This window comes from Chenopodium album, chromosome 4 (genome assembly GCF_948465745.1).
Source record: "Chenopodium album chromosome 4, dcCheAlbu1.1, whole genome shotgun sequence".
Lineage (NCBI taxonomy): Eukaryota > Viridiplantae > Streptophyta > Magnoliopsida > Caryophyllales > Amaranthaceae > Chenopodium > Chenopodium album.
This window is the reverse complement of record NC_137837.1, coordinates 69,773,101-69,793,635: the sequence shown is the minus strand read 5'-3', so window position 1 is coordinate 69,793,635 and position 20,535 is coordinate 69,773,101. Positions and strand designations below refer to the sequence as shown.

Genomic DNA, 20,535 nt, shown 5'->3' with positions numbered 1-20,535 from the left:
GGTGTGCTTGTGTAGTTGACAATATCTAGTTAACTGAAGCTGAGTTCTAGGTGAGATTGAGGGAGAGAGAGGGGTGAGACAAGGGCAAAAATGCAAATTTGGATTCACTATGAACGTAGCTTAGCTTGTCTCACATTGCCTAAAGATTAACCATATGTCACGTATGAGGCCAAAGACTTACCCCCACAGCCCACCTCATGTCATTTATGTAAAAATATAGAAGGCTGGGTCAATCCCAACTCGTTACTCATGACAACAATTCTCATACAACGATCTCAAGACTTGACCATTAAGGCCAACTAAGCTAACATTGATATACTAATTTTTAGTAACAAGTGTAACAAAAGGACCAAGTGTTGTGAAAAAAAAAAAAAAAAACAGTGGAACAAGGACTTTTATAACCTTTAGTAAGCAAGATGGCAATGATTCGATCAGTAAGGTTCGTAGATAACACATAACACAGATCCTATTCGTAAATTATGCGGATCCTATGTGTTTCAGGTCCTGCTCCCATGTCATTCCAGAGAAGATCAGAGAGTGCTAGAGTCAGTTCTCCCACCTTTCCTGCCAAGAGATGTAGCATATAAAGATACAGGCTTAAAACAGCAGTTTATCAAAGAGCAAAGACCAACCAAAACTTTCATATTATGTGTGTGGAGTCATCTTAATTTATATTGTATTCATGCAAAATACGAAACTTATACCATGACTTTACTTCATAGACATGGACCGCGTGGTACCAATTTACACAAAGCTTATTATTTTAGCTCATTATTGAGGCCATTTCATTCCATTTCAGTGAAATAAAACTACGTAAAATCTGCTACTTTTTCCCAATACTCTACAACTCTCTTAACTAATTTTAAATATTTGTGCAGTAGCCAGCACTCACAAGCAGCTTATTTCTACTAACACTACTATAAAGATGAGGGATCAGATAACAATACGTACCGTTTCCTATGGGTTTTCCATCCCACATAATTATGGGTGCAATTGGCAGGGAGCTTCCCACAAACATCATTTCAGCAGCTGCTTTTGCTTCCTCAATTGAAGTGTCAGCTGTTCTGACAGCCTTCAGACGCCCCTGCTCAACCAACTTGGGTGCAAGTTCTAGAAGCCTGTTCTCGGTACAACCAGCAAGGATCTTATCAAATTTTGGGATAACCAACTCTCTTTCATTGTTCACAAAAGCAACATTCATATTTGGACCTTCTGCAATATAACCCTCGTCATCAACCCAAATGGAGGCGAATGCCCCCTTCTCTTCTGCTTCCAATTGAGCAAGGACATTAGGAAGGTAGTTAACACTCTTTGTTGTGGCAAATAACGGTGTTTTCATGGGAATAGAGGATGTTATGACTTTAACACCTTCTTTCCACTGTGAGAAATCATGTTTGATAACTACTGCATAGAAAGCTGTTGTAGGACAACCTGAAGATGAAAGTGAGAAATTCCCAGGACCTGCACTAAGCCAGTAGCGAAGGGTTCCGTTCTTGCACTTTGATTTTGCAGTCAGTTGGATGAGAATGCTCCGAAGAGTAGGCAGAGGAAAAGGAGGAGATATTTTCGCTACTGAAGCTGACCTGAGAAACCGGTCAAGATGTGCATCCAGGCCATAAAGGAAGCTGTAAAGTAAAAAGAGCCTCACCAAATATAATCCATGACAAATGATATGCTAGGAGAGTAACTATGTAAAGAAGGAACTCCAATACCGTCATTTTGTCACAGGATCAAATGTAGGTAGTTGAATTACGTCGGATCATTATACTTTTATCTTTGATTACACACTCTACATAGACAATTGAGAATTGCTAAAAATTATAAATCAGCTCAACATTTCAAAGATGTACAGCCTAACAATCAATTTCTCATGTTCTAGTTGAAAGAGCAAACTGAAATAAGCTAATGGCAATTGAGTGGCTTACCCATCAAAAATTATGGCTGTATCAAATACACCATGCCCTCGATGCACCATATGATCATCTATAGGTATCATCATCATTATAGGATCAAGAACAATACCACCAAAGATGCTGGAATACATCGCAGGATAGGGTTGATCCGTAGCTTTATTGCACTTCTTGTTCAGAATTTCAATTAACTAATCAGAATGAAAGCAGTTAGGAACGGAAACATGTAACTCAAAATAAGAGAAAAGGCAAAAAAATAAAAAATAAATAATAAAACAATTAGTCTTAAAACAAAAACATATAAGCTCAAACGGCAAAGTCTCATATGAGACATTTCATGACTAATGATATGACGGGCGATTTGGTTATTTTTGAGAATGATTATTAAGAGACAATCTCACCCAAAACTTTCTTCAAGAAAACTCAGGTGGCTTTTGGAATTGCATATGGTCATATTTCTATTACTAATTCATACTTTAATAGCTTCAAGACGACTACCAGGAATCAAGTTTTTAATCATTTCACATGCTTTCATCAGTTTGACATATAAAGACCATAGAAAAAGACACCCATGGACCTTAATAGGCATAACATAGAAAGTGCTGCATTACTTCCCTCCGCCCTAACAAATAGAACAGAAATTAAATGGTCCAAAAATTGCAGCTTATAACAGTCATTGTCTCAATTATACTAGGACAGAAGATTCCAACTTACAACTTAAGTAACATGATTTTACTGAACTGATTTTACAATTTACACTTAATCATTTAATAACCCCCAAAAAAAAGGAAAATTGAAGTCTCTAGTTCAATAGATGACTTATGCATGCTAACTGACATAGACCAACAATTTCCATTCAAAAGAAGCATATTTGCATGATATAGAACATGTTATAAAACATGAAGACATGATATCAGAATGACAGAACAGAAACCATAGTGTCTTATTCATTATAAGAACATGATAAAACCTTCTTTTAATACCGAATCTCAAATATAATCTTCTACCAACATTAAAGCATAATCACTCCAAATTCTCTCATTCTCTCAACCCATACAATGCAGGTTACCATAGTCACCAGCACCAGCAATTTCCCCATAGAAATAAGCCACCAAGAGCCTGTACTTGAGATCAAACACAAAATATCGAAAATCCTAGGCATCCCTGTATCCATACAAACACTTTCCGTGTTAGGCTTTGAACTAATAGATGGGCTTGACATGGATGACTACCCCATCATTCACGAGGGCACAAGAATCGACCTCATTGTGAACACTACTCACGACGAATTACCTCCTATGGACTACTACTTGGAGCACAGTCAGCACACTAGCTGCCATAACAAGATCCCAGTCACAATAAAATTTTCCTCAAGGCAAGTAAGCATAGAGGTAGACAACATAACAGAAACAGTCAGAAGCCTGAAGGAGAAAATTCACATTATTGATGGTACCCCGATAAAGAGGATGTTACTATACACTTCAGGGGTAGAAATGGAAGAAGAATTTCGATATCTGAGTGAGTATGGGGTTACTGAATATTCAGAAATCACAGTTTTTCTTAAGAGCATGAACAGGATTAAGGCCGAACCTCTCTGCAGGAAGCTAAGCGTGGTGGTACAGACCTCAAAAAGTTTGCTAAACGCAGCAAGCATACCCTTAGAGATGAAGGAAACAAGCACTGTTAATGAGGTGAGGCAATTGCTGTTAAGTAGAAGGATTCTGCCTATGGATGATTACATTTTCATCCATAAACAGAGGATTATGCGCAATAATTGTAGTCTTCGTTGGCACGGTGTTGAAAATGGAGATTATCTCTATGTTTTTAAGGGGACTATTAGCAACGATGGATATTAGGGGTTTGTATTGTTCAGCAGTTGTACTACTGCTGCATTAACTTAGCTTTATTGTTCAAGATTGCATTAGGACTTTAGGAGTCATTCACTGCTTTTTAAACTAGCAAAAAAAAATTAGGGGATTTGTTCCATTACTACATTATTCTGGTCTGTAAGAAAAACTACTATTTACTGATTAATAAACATAAGATTGGAATGTATTCCTATCATTATGAACTTATAAAGATGTTCATTTTAAGTACTTTGTACTCTATATGTATGACTGACTGATATCTGTCAAAATTGGAAGCAACCTATTAGATGTAATCATTTCAGAATTTTTGTGCATAATAGTACATGAAGGTATTAGATGAAGCTTCTGTAGTTCTGTTACTCGATCTTGTACTCAGTACTTTTAGTATGATAGGTCGGATTGTTGGAACGGTGATGGGAATATTGCCTCCCTAATGCATGATATATATCTCGTTCATATTGCTGCAATAATTGCTAGATCATTTTTTAAGTAAAATTTTAATTACTTTAATTTAACACGGGCAGTGTTATAGAATGTTCCGTTCACCTTAAAAAAATAAGTTTTAACAATTGTGAAATGAAATTACCAGCTACTCTGTGCAATACAAACTTAAAGTTGCATTAGCATTAACTTTTAACTAATCACAAAGTATGTAAAGGAAAAGGTGGTCCTTGTTCTGAGGTTCAACCGGTAGTTTTGCTTTTAATACTCTTCCAAAATTATAATTACTACGAGTAGTAATAAGAAAGATGTTTTTGAAGAAAAAAATAGAGTATTTTGTTCATTAATATATGAAATCTTGACCATGGAGGGGTCGTATCAAGATCATTTAAAAATTATATGTAGTCGTAGCCTCGTAGGACTCATATCATAATGCCAAGGTCCTATATCTTTTCACTTCCTTTGAATTGAGTAACATTGTTTGGTTAAGCATAAGAAGTTGAAATGTCGGTGAGATGTTCTACATACCTAGGGGAGGCTAGTAAACAACTTGCCCCATTGTGTGGGAAATAAGACTCTAGGATGTTTTCACTTCCTACACTCATCTCAATTTCAACCAAACAAACTGCTCTTTAGTTATTAGAATTATTACTTTCTAATTTCTAAGATATCAAACTTCTCATGGATACGAATCTAAACCAAACAACACCATATGTGATAACTTAATAACCTTGTGTTTGGAAAAAAAAAATGGGGTTGTTTTGTGAGGTAAGGGCACGTAGTGTAATGTACGTACTGAAATATTCCATGTGTTTGATGTACACCGTTAATTCAAAATAAGTTCCCACATTGATTTGCATATATGCAACGTGGAAAAATTATCAATAATATCTTTAACTATCAATAAATATACATTATAAAAATTTGATAGTCGAAAACATTACAATGATACACTTTTACAAGTATAAGAATTATGTAAAAAACATAACATTGGTGAAAGTGGGTATGCAAAACATTACTCATTCCATTCTTTTTTTTTTTGCCCAAATGTAGCTAACATTAAGGAACGGAACGAGTATTAATAAATCATGGTATATTCTAGAGAAAATATGCTTAGCAAACAAAAAGGAATGGAACCAGTATTAATTAGTCATAGACTCATAGTATATTGTAGAGAAAATATGCAACCCTTTAATCTTCTACGGGTAGATTCTAATAAAACAGAGAGATTATTCCAATAATTCATCCAAGATACAAAGAAAAAAAAAACCTCATTAGTGGATGAAAATACTTGAAGTTTGATTTCTTCAGCATTGACATCATTTGCTCCAGCCATAGCACCTTCCAAAACAACAAACATAAATATCAACAAACTCCCAGTAATTATCCAAAAAATAATTTAAAAACTGTAAATCGAAAAAAACATAGGAAGAGGGATTTACAAGTATTTCAGCAAGCGGAGAGATTAACAGAGAAGAAATGTAAGCAAATGAAATCGCTGATTTCATAATATTGCACGATTTTGCAGTCGGTGGATTCATTTTGTACACTTGTACTCATGTCACTGTGCACAGCATTCGGTTGCCGCTTAACATATTGTTTGAAAAGGAGTAAGAGTAATTGTAGTTTTTGGGAAATTCTCAATGGTAACACTAAATTTTTTAATTTTCTCAGTGGTAAATTGCAAAAATTCTTATTATCATTGATAAACTTTAATTTATTATAATTTTCAATGGTGAACTTAATGAAGCAATTTAGTTAATATTAAAACATGGTTAACATCTTTTTAGTTAAAATCATAAACCATGGTTAGTTTTATTATTTTTTTAATAATTAACTTAAATTTAAAAATTATAAAAAAAAAAAAAAACCCCACCCCTTCCCCGAACAACATTCACCACGCCGGCAACCTACCTCATGCCCCAACCACCTCCCTGACCGGCGCCTCGGCCTCCCCAGCCCGCCGCGCCTATCCCCTGTCCCTGAAACCCACCTCCCTTTTCCCCGAAAACCCTAGAAACCACCCTCGAAATCCCCCATCCGACTAATACCCCACCATCAAAAACGTTAATCGGGCTTTTCCCACCTTCGAAACCGATTGGTTTCAAAAACCACGACCTTTGTCTCGAAGCAGTGTCGTTGAATTTCGCCACAAAAACCGATGATTTTGTCCTGATTTTCGCCGGTGATTTTCGATGGTGGTTTGGGTCGTGGGTTTGGGTCCGATTTGGCGAAGGAGAGGGAATTGGGAAATCAGGGAAGGGGAGTCCGATAGGAGAGGGGTTCCAGGTGTGGTTGCGGATTTCAGGGATAAGGAATGAAAGGCTGGCGAATTTCAGGAGTGGGGGATGAGCGACTGGCGGTTTTCAGAGGTGAGGGATGAAAGGTTGGTGGTTTTCGAGGGTGGAGGGTGAGCGGCTAGTGGTTTTCGGGGGTGGGGGGATGAGCGGCTGGCGGTTTTCAGAGATGAGGGATGGTCGCCGGCGTTAAGGGGTTTGGGTGCCGGCAACGGTGGGTGGAGTCGGCAATGAAGTGCGGTGGCGCTGGCGGAGGGGAGGGGGCTGGGGTTGGCTGGGGCACCAGTGGGTGGGGTTGGGTTTTTTTTTTTAAATAAAAATAATTTAATTATTTACAAAAATATAAAAACTAACTATGGTTAATGTGTTTAAATTAAAATAAGTATTATCTTTGGTAATCAAAACTTAGGTTTACCAAAGATAATAAAATTTTTTTGTGATTCACCACTGAGAAAAGTAAAAAGTATGGTGTTACCAAAGAGAATTTCCCTTTTTTTTTTGACAGAAAGAGCAATTGTACTTAGGAGTTTTCTTGCAATATTAAATAATCCCTATCTATTAGTTCAATTATTAGAGTTAAAAAATACAATTTTTTTTTTATGAAGCAAAGTTAAAAAAATACAATTAGTTTGGCGTGAAGTAAATTTGTTTGGAAAAAAACTTGCTAAAATAAAACCCTATAATACGGAGTAGTAGGAAGATGAGCAACTCCAATGATAAGCTAACTGTCAAATTAGCTTGTCATGTCCATAAGCTTTTATTGAGTTTGCCCCACTTTATTTTTGTAAATAAATTAATAATTTTATACAATTACCATCTTTGTAAAAGCCACATTAATGAAAAATTTGTTGATTTATTTACGAAATGTCATATGATAAACAATTGATGGTGTGTTTATCAATTAGAGAAAGTTATTTTTTTTTATACTACTCCCTCCGTTTCTTTTTGTTTTTGACGTATGGAATTATGCACGATTAATAATTATGTAAAATTGAGATATATTTACATAAATTCAATCATTAGATATACAAATTTAATTAAAAAAGGGAATATTATACATGTGGGGTAAAGAAAGTACTTCCTTCGTTTTTTAATACTTGAAACACTTCCCTAAAATGGAAATGTCACAATACTTGCTAGTTGCTACACACCATAAATATAAAGTTATGTTAGGGAAAAACTATACTATTTCCCTTATTTAAAGCACATGACCTACTAAATTACACTTCTAACTACCATTCACCCCATTTTAAAGTGTATTACTGTTGAATTATTTTGAGAATTGGAGACAAAATTCATGTAATTAATTAATTTACGTAGGATATGGTGTTGTGGATTAATTAAACAAGATTATTAAAGCAAATAACAAGATTAATTAACCTTGGTAAAAAGGTTGAATGAAGAACCTTGGTTTAAAAGGAGAAGGCTCAATTAATAGGAAGCAAAAGGGCTGGAGTTCTGCCACCCTCTCAGCTGCCCAGTCTGGTAGGTAGCCGCCTGATCGGGCGCGAGGCTGCTTCTGGTATCTTGCTCCACCGCCCAGTCGGGCAGCCGCCGCCCTACCGGGCGCGAGAACGAGATACAAATTCTGCTGGGTTTTCGCTCGATCGGGCTACCATCGCCCGATCAGGCGCAAGAAGCTGCAGAGATCGACGTCCATAATCGCCCGGTCGGGCGGTGGCCGGCCCGATCGGGCGCGGTCTTGGGTGTTTGAAATTGACGGTTAACTCAGTTTCTTTCGAGAGAATAATTGAGGGGTTTTTCTTTGTTATTTGCCTTGAGTATAAATATGTTCTTTTGGAACATATGTTAGATATAAGAGAATTTTGAGAGGAGAAAAGATGAGATTCCTTTTTTCTTCTTGAAAATATATTGTAAAGTTTAATTAACATCATCACAAATCAGATACACTTATCTACATTGAATTGTAATCATCCTAATTGTGATTGCAACTGTTCTTCGTTGTATCTCCTAAGTAAATTTCCGTGAAACCCGGTTGTAGTATAGGGTCGGAATTATACTTTTGGAAAAGTGATTCCGTTCACGCCTCGAAGATTTTACCAGTTTATTTCATTTGCTTTCTTTGTGACCCTTGTTAAAAACAAAATCCCCAACAATCCAAAAGTATAATCTCTACAAAGATGGCAAATGTGAAGGGTATGATGACGAATTTCCAGAAATTGAACAAGTTCGAGGGTGAAGATCGTGGTATGGAGATGGAAACGAAGATGGTGATATTTCTTGTGGGATTACAAGAAAAAAGGTTTGATGGAAGGTTTTCTCTAGTCAGTTATATGATCAAAGTCACTCCATTCAAGTAAGAGGTTTCTTATTTGTGATTAATATATATTTATATGTTTGATTATTTATCTCTATGGTTAATTCTTGACATGTTTAATTAATCTAAGTTTATTGATTGTATCTTGATTATTATTAGAGATATGTTGTCTTGTAATTATGCCCATTAAAGATGATTGGTGAAATCATGATGGTTGGTTAAAACCATGTAATTTAACATTGTTAATGGATGAACTAAGTATTATTATAGTTCATGAAATGGGTGTGAATTACTATTTATTTTTACATTGATAATAAGATACTTAAGATGTTTTTCTGGGTATTGTTAATATATTTGCTAGAAGGTTAATTCTTGCTATAGATGGACGGTTTAATAGCCATGATTACTTGTTATACAAAGTATGTATTATTTCATCTTGTTACATGGGTGATGGGTTGTCAATTGATGGTTTGTACTTTGTATGGCCTAAATGATGTTGTTTCATTTATGGCAGTTATTTATAGCGGTTACTCATGTATGGTCTAATAATCCATGGTACTTATTCATGAAAGGTTGAATGGCCTTGTTTTCGGTTTTGTGAATGTAAGTTTACATGCATGAATTAAATCAAGTAGTCATTTAATTATTGACAAAGGTATATGTCACTTTGTGATGTGATGGTATTGTATATCATGGCAAGTATAGTCTTGTGATTAATATGTTACAATTATTAGGTTTATTAATGCCTTGTTGTCTTGATATAAAAGTTAATGACATATGTTAAATTGATGATTAATTTGATTCAAGTTATTATTCTATGGTATAATAGAATACTGAAACTACAATGATAAATTATGTTGTAGTTATAGTGAATTAATCATGAATATATAATTCCTTGGTTTAGAGGGTTATGAGTTATATGTTAAGAATGGTTGATTAATTAATAATAATGAATATTCTATGGTGAAATAGAATAAAGGTATGCAATGAGTGTCATGGTCTATGACATGAGGTTTTTGTATTGAATTATTGTAATTGATTAAATCAACGTTTAATTTAAGGATTTTTTTGAAAATAACACCACAAATTTTACAAAAAATGGATTATAACACCACATAATCTCAAACTTTGATTATAACACCACAAAAAAAATCCAAAAATTGGATTTCACCACCTTCTAACTGAATTTTGGATGAAATCCGTTAGTGGGACCCAAGATAGACACGTGGCAATAAGACATTGGTTTAAAAAATAAAGGTAAAAAAAATTAAAAAAAAAAAAAGAAAAACACCCTATAACCCTAACCCAGCAACTAGCCCACCATCGGCGGCCGCGACTCCACAGCCGGAGACTCATACTAACACCGGCAACCCTTCCTTCACCGGTGAAATCACCGCCCATTATCCCCACCCACCACAGCCCCCCTCCCCCCCGCGCAAATCCCACCAATCAGTCCGTGCAAACCCTTACCACGAACCACCGAAAACCACCCATGTCGTCGCCTCACCGCAAAATCGACCTAGCTAGGGCTTCGAAAGTGGTTTTCGACCGTTTTGAAGGTGAAGCGGAAGTACAGGGGTGGTTTTTCGAGGAGGAATCGAAGTGGCTGGGAGGTTTCGGCTGGGTTGGGTTAGGTTTCGGCTGACGGTGGTTCGGCGACGATGTGGGCTGAGGTTTCGGCTAGTTTAGGTTGGGGTTTTGATGGTGTGGTGACGGTATCGGAGGTTTTGAGGCAGGGTATGGTGACGACGGTGGTTCAGCGACGGTCTCGGAGCTTCGAGGGTTAGGTTTGGGTGACGGTGGTGGGAACCCACCGGCCGTGGTGGCTGGTTTATCATTATAGGATTTTTCTTTTTTTTTTTTAATTTTTTTTTTAATCCAATAATTGAGTGACATGTGTCAAAAGTGAGCCCCACTAACGGATTCTTGGATGGAATCCGTTAGTAAGTGGTGAAATCTATTTTTTTTTTTTTTTTTTATGTGGTGTTATAATACAAATTCGAGAAAAGGTGGTGTTATAATCCATTTTTTTTTCAAAATATGTGGTGTTATTTTCAAAAAAAAAATCCTTAATTTAATTATTGATGTAATTTATGCCTCTATGGTGATAGCAGTATAATTAAGTGTTTGTTGATATTGTTTGTGAAATTTATTCAAGTTATATGGATAATGATAATCTCTTTGTGATTATGAGTTTATACTCTTGGTTACAAAAGGGTATATATGCATGTATCAGACAAAAGCTATGTAAGTGGGCGAATATTGCTTATGTGATTGGTCAATTGAATAGGTTCACTAGTAATTCTAGAATGCTATGTTAATGTTATGTTGAAAAACGGTTTATTGTTTGTTGAAGTACTTGTTGAAAATCATGAATTATGGCTTGTGGTTTAGTGGGTTTCCTTCGGTTATTGAAGGATATTCGGATGCAAGTTGGATCTCAAATAGAGATTGTTCATTCACAAGTGGATGGGTATTCCCATATGGGGGAGGTGTCATGTAATGGGCATCAAAGAAGCAAATTAACTTGCATTGTGCATTCTATAAGACATTGGAGGTCATTGCATTACATTCCGCTAGTAAAGAAGTAGAATGGTTAAGGGTTTTAATGCATGATGAGATTTCTTTGTTGCAAAAGCCAATATCACTAATAGTGATGAATTATTGGGATAACAATGTAATTTTTGGCTAAGGCATATAGCCAAGTGTAAAATTATAAAATGGTGAGTTAAGGTATATTGGTGTAAGGTATAGTTACATCAAGGACTTAACCAGGATAGTGTTAAATATATACTATTGTTTATTTTTGTACGAAGTGTTATCTCGCCAGTTTTTTTAAAAAACATGAGTTAGAGATGTTAATAAAAGGATGGCAATCCTTTTATATTGGAGCCCCATTGTAATCACAATTAGGAGAATCTCAACTTCACGCCCAATAAGACGTTGGGTCTTAAGTTCAATGAGATCAATTCTCTTATTTGATGATTGGGAACTTGTTAAATCATCCAAGGTTAAGTTCCGGTTTTACTGTGATGAAAAGAGGTTGTTTTAACTTAATAGAATTCCTGATATACTGCTCGGTCACAGGAGCATGTTTGGAAATCTACCTATATAAGTACGAAGTTTAGCCGCTTCAAGAAGCTATTAGGGGTGTAGCTTTGATGTACTTATGAATAGATATGGACACATGGCTTATAATGTCAAGCTAATATGTATTTAAGTAATTAATCTTGTGTGTGTAATATCTTCAAGTTTCCAAATGTGTTGCTTTTGGTTCAAACGTTTTACGATACCAAATGAATACGGATTCTTGAATTGTATATTGCACTAAGTGGGAGTTCAAGTCTATGTACACTTTCATTTATGCATGAGATTGTTTTGTGATGATGATGTTTTTGCAATGAGTCTAGTTTAATTCTCAAAATGGGGGAGGATTGTTGAATTATTTTGAGAATTGGAGACAAAATTCATGTAATTAATTAATTTACTTAGGATATGGTGTTGTGGATTAATTAAACAAGATTATTAAAGCAAATAACAAGATTAATTAACCTTGGTAAAAAGGTTGAATGAAGAACCTTGGTTTAAAGGGAGAAGGCTCAATTAATAGGAAGCAAAAGGGCTGGAGTTCTGCCACCCTCTCAGCTGCCCGGTCTGGTAGGTAGCCGCCCAATCGGGCGCGAGGCTGCTTCTGGTATCTTGCTCCACCGCCCAGTCGGGCAGCCGCCGCCCTACCGGGCGCGAGAACGAGATACAAATTCTGCTGGGTTTTCGCTCGATCGGGCTACCATCGCCCGATCAGGCGCAAGAAGCTGCAGAGATCGACGTCCATAATCGCCCGGTCGGGCGGTGGCCGGCCCGATCGGGCGCGGGTCTTGGGTGTTTGAAATTGACGGTTAACGTCAGTTTCTTTCGAGAGAATAATTGAGGGGTTTTGCTTTGTTATTTGCCTTGAGTATAAATATGTTCTTTTGGAACATATGTTAGATATAAGAGAATTTGAGAGGAGAAAAAGTGAGATTCCTTTTTTCTTCTTGAAAATATATGCAAAGTTTAATTATCATCATCACAAATCACATACACTTATCTACATTGAATTGTAATCATCCTACTTGTTGCTTTGGGTGTTTTTGTCCCTCGGGAGAGTTACAACTCGGAGACTGATCCAGCGGGAGCTGTACCTGCAAAACAAACGGAGACACCTGTTGGGTGGTGCTCCGCCTCCGACGCACAAGTTAGTAACTTGTAGAGAAAGGAAAAGATGCGGAAATTTAGGTGGGTATCTGCTTGGATTCCAAGCTCAGATGTCTCTATCACAGGGACTGTTTGTAATAAATGGTAAAACGTGCCCTCAAAAAGAGGGATATCTCCCTATTTATAGGGTCTTTGGGAATTGTGCCCCTGATTAGGTCACTGAACCCTAATCATTGGTGGGCTGCGCCGCTTTGCGGCTTTCTCGGGATTTGGGCCTGAAGGCCGCCCTTTTTTCCCTTGATTTATGGAATGACACGTGTCAGGCATTGATTGGTCCACTTTGGGCCAACCTGAAGCTGACACGTGTCATCCTCTGGTTGGACCACGTGACGGGGTAAAATTACCCTAAACATTTGCCCCTCACAGATGTGACGTGGCACGCCACGTGGCATCTGTGACATGTGTCACTCTCCGATTGGCGGTAATTTTACCATAAAGAAGTAACCGTTCACCTTCCGAGTAAATTACGGGAATGACCCCCATATTTACCCTCTATATATAGCCGTTTACCCTCATAATTTTGTACGTTTACAAAAACTTTCTAGAGAGAGAACTTTGAGAGAGCAGAAGTCATCCGCTTGAGTCAGGCGCAAGCAAGGAAGCTCGTACTCCATCAACCCAGCCGAATCCGTCCGTTTTCAGATATCAAATCCAAAGGTACCGTCTCTGCCTCTCTCAGCTCTTTTTCTTGTTTCACCGCTTGTACATATTTCTTGCAATAAATGGATGCATCACCAACACACACGACACAGCCTAGGTTAGAGTCCAGCCGGTCACCTGGGACGGCTGAGTCTAGGACTGGGAGTGCCGTCTCGGGGTGTTGGGACCACCCTTTTCCTTGGATTCCGACCATTTATGTGTCTGTGCAGGACACAATGGCTCGGACTATGCAGACGGCCACTGATCCAAACTACAGAAGCAAAGGCTCAGGCGGCCAAACGCTTGAGGGAGAAACGTTTGGTCAGGGAGGCCAGACGGCTCTGAAGAGATCCCCTCCGCGCGCCCCTTCAACTCCCGCAGATTCCTTTCTGGAAGAGTGCGACCAAGGCGGCGATGAGGCCGCCTCAGCCCCTTTGACCCAGAATGAGGTGGAGACGGAGAGCGACAGCTCCGCCTCTACCTCTGAGAGTAGCGACGATTTACCCCCGCTTGAGGATAGCGAGGAGGAAGAAAAGAAGAAGTGGAACGAGAAGGACGATCCCTTCAACATCCACGTCTCCTCTAAGGACCGGATCCAAATGGAGGAGAACTTAGAAAACTTTACGCAAATGCACCCGTTAGGAGACGGGTATAGAATCCGGGTGCCGCCTGAGGATGGCACCATTGCCTGGGAGGATGATCAAGAGAACGCCAACAGCTATTTCGATTGTTATGAGGCGGCGTTCAAGGCTGGTCTTCGCTTCCCCCTTCACTAGGCGGTGAAGGCAATATTGAGAGGCTATGGCCTCGGAGTCTGGCAACTTACCCCCAACTTTTGGACAAACATTCTGGGGTATGTTGGCGCCTGCGAGTTCCAGGGGCTTAACCCCGGCTGGGAGGCTTTTGCTAGTATGCATTATCTTAGCAGAAGCCTAGGCGGCTAGAGGGCGTGGTACACTCTAACCACGCATCCTCAATACATGATGACCTTGGACAAGGTCTCGAAATTCGACGGCTGGAAGCACAGGTTCTACCTGATGTCAGCTCCCAGCAGACGGGAGAATTATGAATTCCGTCAGTACAATAAGAAGCCCGACTTGTTGGGCCGGAAATTTGTCTTCCCCGGATCCCAGAGGAAGACTTTGACAAGATCATTGAGGCAGACTTTTTCGGCCTCACAGACGCGACCTTGTCAGCTAGGGAAACAATAAAAGTCCCCAAGAACTGGATCCCCAAGAGCGCCTGGTTCAGGGACGAGTGTTTCCTAGCCGCCTGCGGGCTAGGAAACATGTTTACCAAACGTATGCGCCTGAGTTTATATTCGCCTGTAGTGCTTTCGTATCGGAATTGATTTATGATATTAACCAATTTCTCTTTTTGCAGAAGAAGCTCTAAACCTGCTTCAGACGGAAAAGACACCTAGGCGGTCCTCTGCAGCCATCCGCAAGGATCTTACAGAAAAAGCGGCGGCCGCACTCAAGGCCAAGGTAAAAAAACGCCTGACCCTTTCTTAGATTGTCCACAAAGATTATTTTCTCCGGATGCTAACTTTTACTTGTTGATTTTCGCAGGGAGGAGAGGTTGGAAAGACGTTTGAGAAAAATCTCAAACGAGCTAGGTAGGAAACCCCCGCCCTTCTCAACAAAACCAAAAAATCTACCTCCGCCTCAACTCCTGGCGCCTCAGCCGGGAATCAACAAATACGGATAGCGGGGCGAATCGAGAGGGTAGGCGGCTGCCTGGGCCTCGACCTCGTCAACCCCGTAACATCGACCGGGGGGTTCACCACGCCTGCAAGAGGTTCCCGCTTGGCTGGCTCTGAAGGTAAGAACCCTTTTGAATCCGCGCTTGAGCTGGGGTGGCCTTTGCGGGTGAAATCCCACTCTCAACAGACATCATCTTCAGACGGTCGGCAACAAATAGGTGTTGCCTTAGTTTCGCACTCATCACGTATTGATTGTGGTGCAGATCAATCTACCCGCTGGCCAGACGTCCAGAAGCATGCCAAGGCCATGCTTGACGCTGTCCGGAAGAGGGATAAAGACAGCATCCCTGGGATAGAGACGTTCAATCTGGAACGCATTCTATCCCTTCTGGCTGAGGTAAGAAACTTGTCAAATTTATTTTTACCAAGTGTTTTATCCCGCCTGCAATACTCATACCGCTTAGTTTTTTGCAGGCTATGCTGCGGGTGGACGGGCTCAAACGTCCTTATTCCCGCAAACGGGAAGAGGTAAAAAGGGCCAAGAAGTCCACCATAGACGCTGATAATATTGATTTACACTCGACTATCGTAAATGAACTTGAAACTAAAGCAATCATAATGACACAGGCGTCTAGAATCCAGTAGTTGGAGGCAGATCTGAAGACGGCCAACCAGCGGGCGAGTGATGCTGAGATGGCCCAGAAGAAGGCAGAGGAGGCCAAGAAGAAGGCGGATGAGAGCGCCAAGAAAGCTGCCGAGACGCTCAAGAAGGCCCAGGCGGACCTTGGCACACTTCAGGGTGTTTCTGAAGAGAACACCAACCTGAAGACCAAGGTTGAGAGGCTGGAGAAGGAGGCTGCGCAGGCTCATATAAACTTTGCAGCAACCCCGGAGGCGGAACAAAACCGCCTAGTTGCTGAGAGTGACGTTGACAATGACGCCCGTATGAAGATTACCTGGGCTGCCTTGTACCCAGACGCGGATTACAGCATCTGGGCACTGGCTCACATCTATGCCAAGTACGTGGTGTACTTGAGAGACAGAGGTTAGCCAGAGCCTGGGTCCTTTGAAGCCTGGGTCAACTTCAACAATGAGCCCCCCGTGCCTGAGCAACCTGGACCAGGTGAAGCACAAGAGATTCCCTCAGACGATGAGGAAGAGGACCCGGAAGCACCGCCTGCAGGCCAGAAGTGATCTTTCACCGGTAGTATGCCAAAACTTACTTTTTCGGCCTGCGCGCCGAGTATGTTTGTATTTACCGGCTGTGGAGCCGGGTTAATTAACAATTTCTCTTTTCTCCCGGACGGGGTCCGGTTTACATTTGATCCACTACAACCGTTTGGTTGGGTGGACTTTTATGGAATGCACCGACTGAGTCGGTTTTGATCATTTTGCGTTTGCGTCTGATTTTCAATTTTTGCGAATTTTAATTTTTCATTTTTGCCCAACTTATCAAAAGCATGCGGCGATTTTTTGCCTAATTAATCAATAGCCTGGTTGTCCTTGCCCCTGGACGGCTGTGTGATTGGTTTCAAATGGAGTTGGTTGATTGACTAGGAAACGTCTGATGCTGCAAAGAGCATGATACGTTTGTAAGTCAATCAATCACAGTAGTGATTGCCCCAAACCAAGTGCACATCCGTACACCAACAGGCGTTCCAGTCAGTACCCAGACGGCGTTTGTCCGTCTTGGTAGAGATTTCATAGCCATTGAACAACTCTTTTGCCCCAATTGGGATAGAAAGTGCAATTTTGGAATAAATAACCCAAGTGAGAACTTCAGCCGATGACCGACTGATGCCCCAGGGCATCCGGTATTTGGTAACTTGATCGTTCTTCACAGACCATTATGGTCAGACGGCTATGAGTTGACCAATTCGGTCGTTCAATTTTTGCCGTCTGCATGGGTACGTAGAACCGACAAATAGTATGTTCTCTGCGACGATTGCACCCGGAGAGGTGTCGCCGGACGCCTTTGTCCATGTTGGGACAGGCGATTTTATAAAATGAGCAACCATCCGGCCATTTTAGCCTTTGGTCTTGTTTAGGACCGGTTGTATAGCCACTAAGCGTTTTTGTGCTTAGTTTTTAATCGGAGCATTGGCCGATCGTTATTACAACATTGAATTTACACTAAGTGTCGAACTTAGTTGTTTAAACAAACGAGCCTGTTTGGGTATTACCCAGACGGACAGGCAATTATTAAATCATACCAAGTATCAAACTTAATTAAATAAAGGATCCATCTGAGTATTACCCAGACGGTCAAACAAATGTAACCTTTACTAAGTATCGAACTTAGTTAGGTAAATGAAGAATCCGCCTGAGTATTACCCAGACGGATAATCAAAAAACAACAAATCAATTTTGCAAATAAAGTCTGAATCTTCATTAATTGACTCACTGTTTACAAAAAACTTACATTCTTAGAAGTAGTACTTTTTCAGATTGTCTATATTCCAAGTTCTAGGCAGGCGCCTGCCGTCTGGAGTTTCCAGGCGGTAGGTGCCGTCCCTTACTTCTTCATAGATCCGGTAGGGGCCTTCCCAATTTGGAGTTAGCTTCCCCAGCTCATTGGCCCTACCGGTTGCCTCCATTTTTCGTAACACTAAGTCGTCAACTTTCAAGGGACGCTTGTGCACTTTTTTGTTGTAGGCTCTAGTCATTCTCAGACGGTAAATCTCATGACACAAGGCGGCATTGCCCCTGCGTTCTGGGAGTGAATCCAATGCCAGACGCATTGCTTCCCAGTTTGCCTCTTCATCATATAACATGACTCTGAGAGTCGGCTCGTAATGTTCGATGGGCAAGACGGCTTCAGCACCGTAAATCATGAGAAATGGGGTTTCACCGGTTGCCCCTTTTGCTGTTTTCCGGATGGCCCATAGGACATGGATTAACTCTTCTGCCCACAAGCCACCGGCTCTTTCTATTTTCTTCTTAATGTCGTCTGAGATGAGTTTGTTGAAAGCTTCAACCTGGCCGTTTTCTTGGGGCCGGCAGACAGATGCAAAATAGCTTGAGATCCCCTGATCTCCCAACCAAGTTTTTAGCTGAGGCGTCTCAAACTGAGGACCATTATCAAACACCATAGACATAGGTACCCCATACCGGGTGATAATGTTTTTCCAGATGAAGGAAATCACGTCTGAGGTCTTGATGTTTTTAACCGCCTCAGCCTCCACCCACTTGGTGAAATAATCCATAGCCACCAAGATGTAGCGCTTTCCGCCTGGAGCAGGCGTGTAAGGATCTAGAATGTCCATGCCCCATTTTACAAACGGGATTGGGCTATGAATGGCCGTCAGGTCAGTAGACGGACGCTGAATGAGTTTGCCAAATTTTTGGCACTTGTCACATTTCTTCACCAACTCCTTGGCGTCTGCCTCAAGAGTGGGCCAAAAGTAATGTTGTCTGGCTCTGACGGCCAGGGACCTGCCGCCTATGTGGGAGGCGTAGAATCCCGAGTGCAGGTCTTCGAGTACTTCCTTCCCCTTTTCAGGGGTGACACACTTCAACAGGGGCTTAAGAAACCCTGCCTTGAAGAGTTCTCCATTTTTCAACTCGAAGCTTGCAGCTCGCTTCTTCAGGACGGCTGCCTCCTGTGGCGAATCAGGAAGTGTACCGTCTGAGAGGTAAGCTCGGATGCCATCCATCCAGGTAGAGCTTCGGTTCAGAATTCCAATGGGATCTTTATAGATGCTTCTCTTTTCAAGAACTTCCCAAAAGACTGACGGAGGCGTATCATGGCAGGCGGAAGACGCCAGTTTTGACAATGCATCCGCCTGGTTGTTTTCTGACCTAGGCACTTGATTCAGCCGGAATTCCTCAAGTGCCCCGGCCTCTTCTTTGACTGCCTAAAGATATTTGATCATAGCCGGATGAGTAGTCTCATAGCTTCCCTCATACTGGCTAACAACCAATTGGGAATCAGAGTAGGCGTCAATTTTCATGGCCCCCGTCGCCTTACACATGCGAATGCCGGCCAACAGGGCTTCATATTCCGCCTCATTGTTAGAGGCCTGAAACTTAAAGCGTAGTGCATACTCAAATCTGTCCCCTTCAGGAGACTCGTAGATTACGCCTGCACCACATCCGTTCTTTGTAGAGCTCCCATCTACGTACACTTTTCAAACCTGATCAAGATTATCCGGAGCCATCGGACGGGTCATTTTAACAATGAAGTCGGCAAACGCCTGACCTTTCACTGCCTTTCTTGGTTCGTAAGTGATTTCAAGACTTTGCATTTTAATAACCCATTTCAACATTCTCCCGGATGACTCCAAGGTAGACATTGGCCGCTTGAGTGGCTGGTCGGTGTAAATCACCACCGGATGTGCCAAAAAGTAAGGCTTCAGCTTTTTGAATGCCATATACAAAGCAAGGCCAAATTTTTCAACCATGGGGTACCGGAGTTCAGCATTTTTGAGAACATGGCTAATGAAGTAAATCGGGAGCTGCAGCCGTCTCGCTCAGCAAGGAGAACGGCACTGAGGGCATGATTTGAGACGGCTAAATACATGTACAACGTCTCCCTAGGCAAAGGGCTGACCAACCTAGGTAGAGAATGTAAATGTTCTTTCAACCTCTGGAATGCCGCCTCAGCATCATCCCCCCATTCAAATCTGGTCTTCTTCCTGATTGCTTGGAAGAAGTAGAGGCATTTGTCGCCTGACCGGCTGAGGAACCTCCCCAAGGCGGCCAGACAACCGGTGAGTCTCTGAACTTCCTTGACAGAACGGGGTGACTTCATGTCAATCACCGCCTGTATCTTTTCGGGGTTAGCCTCTATCCCCCTTTGATCAATCAGGAATCCAAGAAACTTCCCAGACTCAACACCAAAGACGCATTTCTTTGGATTTAACATGACCTTATGCCGCCTGAGGGTGGTGAATGTTTCTCGGAGATCAGCAAGGTGATCCGTCTGTAGCTTGGATTTGACTATCATGTCATCAATGTACGCCTCCACATTTCTCCTAATTTGATTAATGAAGACCGTATTAATCATCCGTTGGAAAGTGGAAGGCGCATTTTTCAAGCCAAACGGCATCACAGTATAACAGAATAACCCTGATCAGTGACGAAGGCCGTCTTCTCTTGATCCTTTTTCCACAGGGGTATCTGATGGAAGCCGGAATAGGCA

The 20,535-nt window shown here is 40.9% G+C and overlaps 2 protein-coding genes across 2 annotated transcripts; one reads left to right on the top strand and one right to left on the bottom strand.

Annotated features, from left to right (window-relative positions):
• Positions 1 to 372: 372 nt before the first annotated feature.
• Positions 373 to 5,656, bottom strand: LOC145627169 (D-amino-acid transaminase, chloroplastic-like). Its single transcript, XM_081679566.1, has 4 exons — positions 5,490 to 5,656; positions 1,926 to 2,101; positions 952 to 1,625; positions 373 to 564 (listed from the first exon to the last, which is right to left on the bottom strand). The coding sequence occupies exons 1-4, from the start codon at positions 5,577 to 5,579 to the stop codon at positions 467 to 469; spliced, it is 1,038 nt and encodes a 345-aa protein (XP_081535692.1). The 5' UTR covers positions 5,580 to 5,656; the 3' UTR covers positions 373 to 466.
• On the top strand, positions 2,743 to 3,766 carry LOC145627168 (polyubiquitin-like). Its single transcript, XM_081679565.1, has one exon. The coding sequence runs from the start codon at positions 2,969 to 2,971 to the stop codon at positions 3,764 to 3,766; it is 798 nt and encodes a 265-aa protein (XP_081535691.1). The 5' UTR covers positions 2,743 to 2,968.
• Positions 5,657 to 20,535: the final 14,879 nt, after the last annotated feature.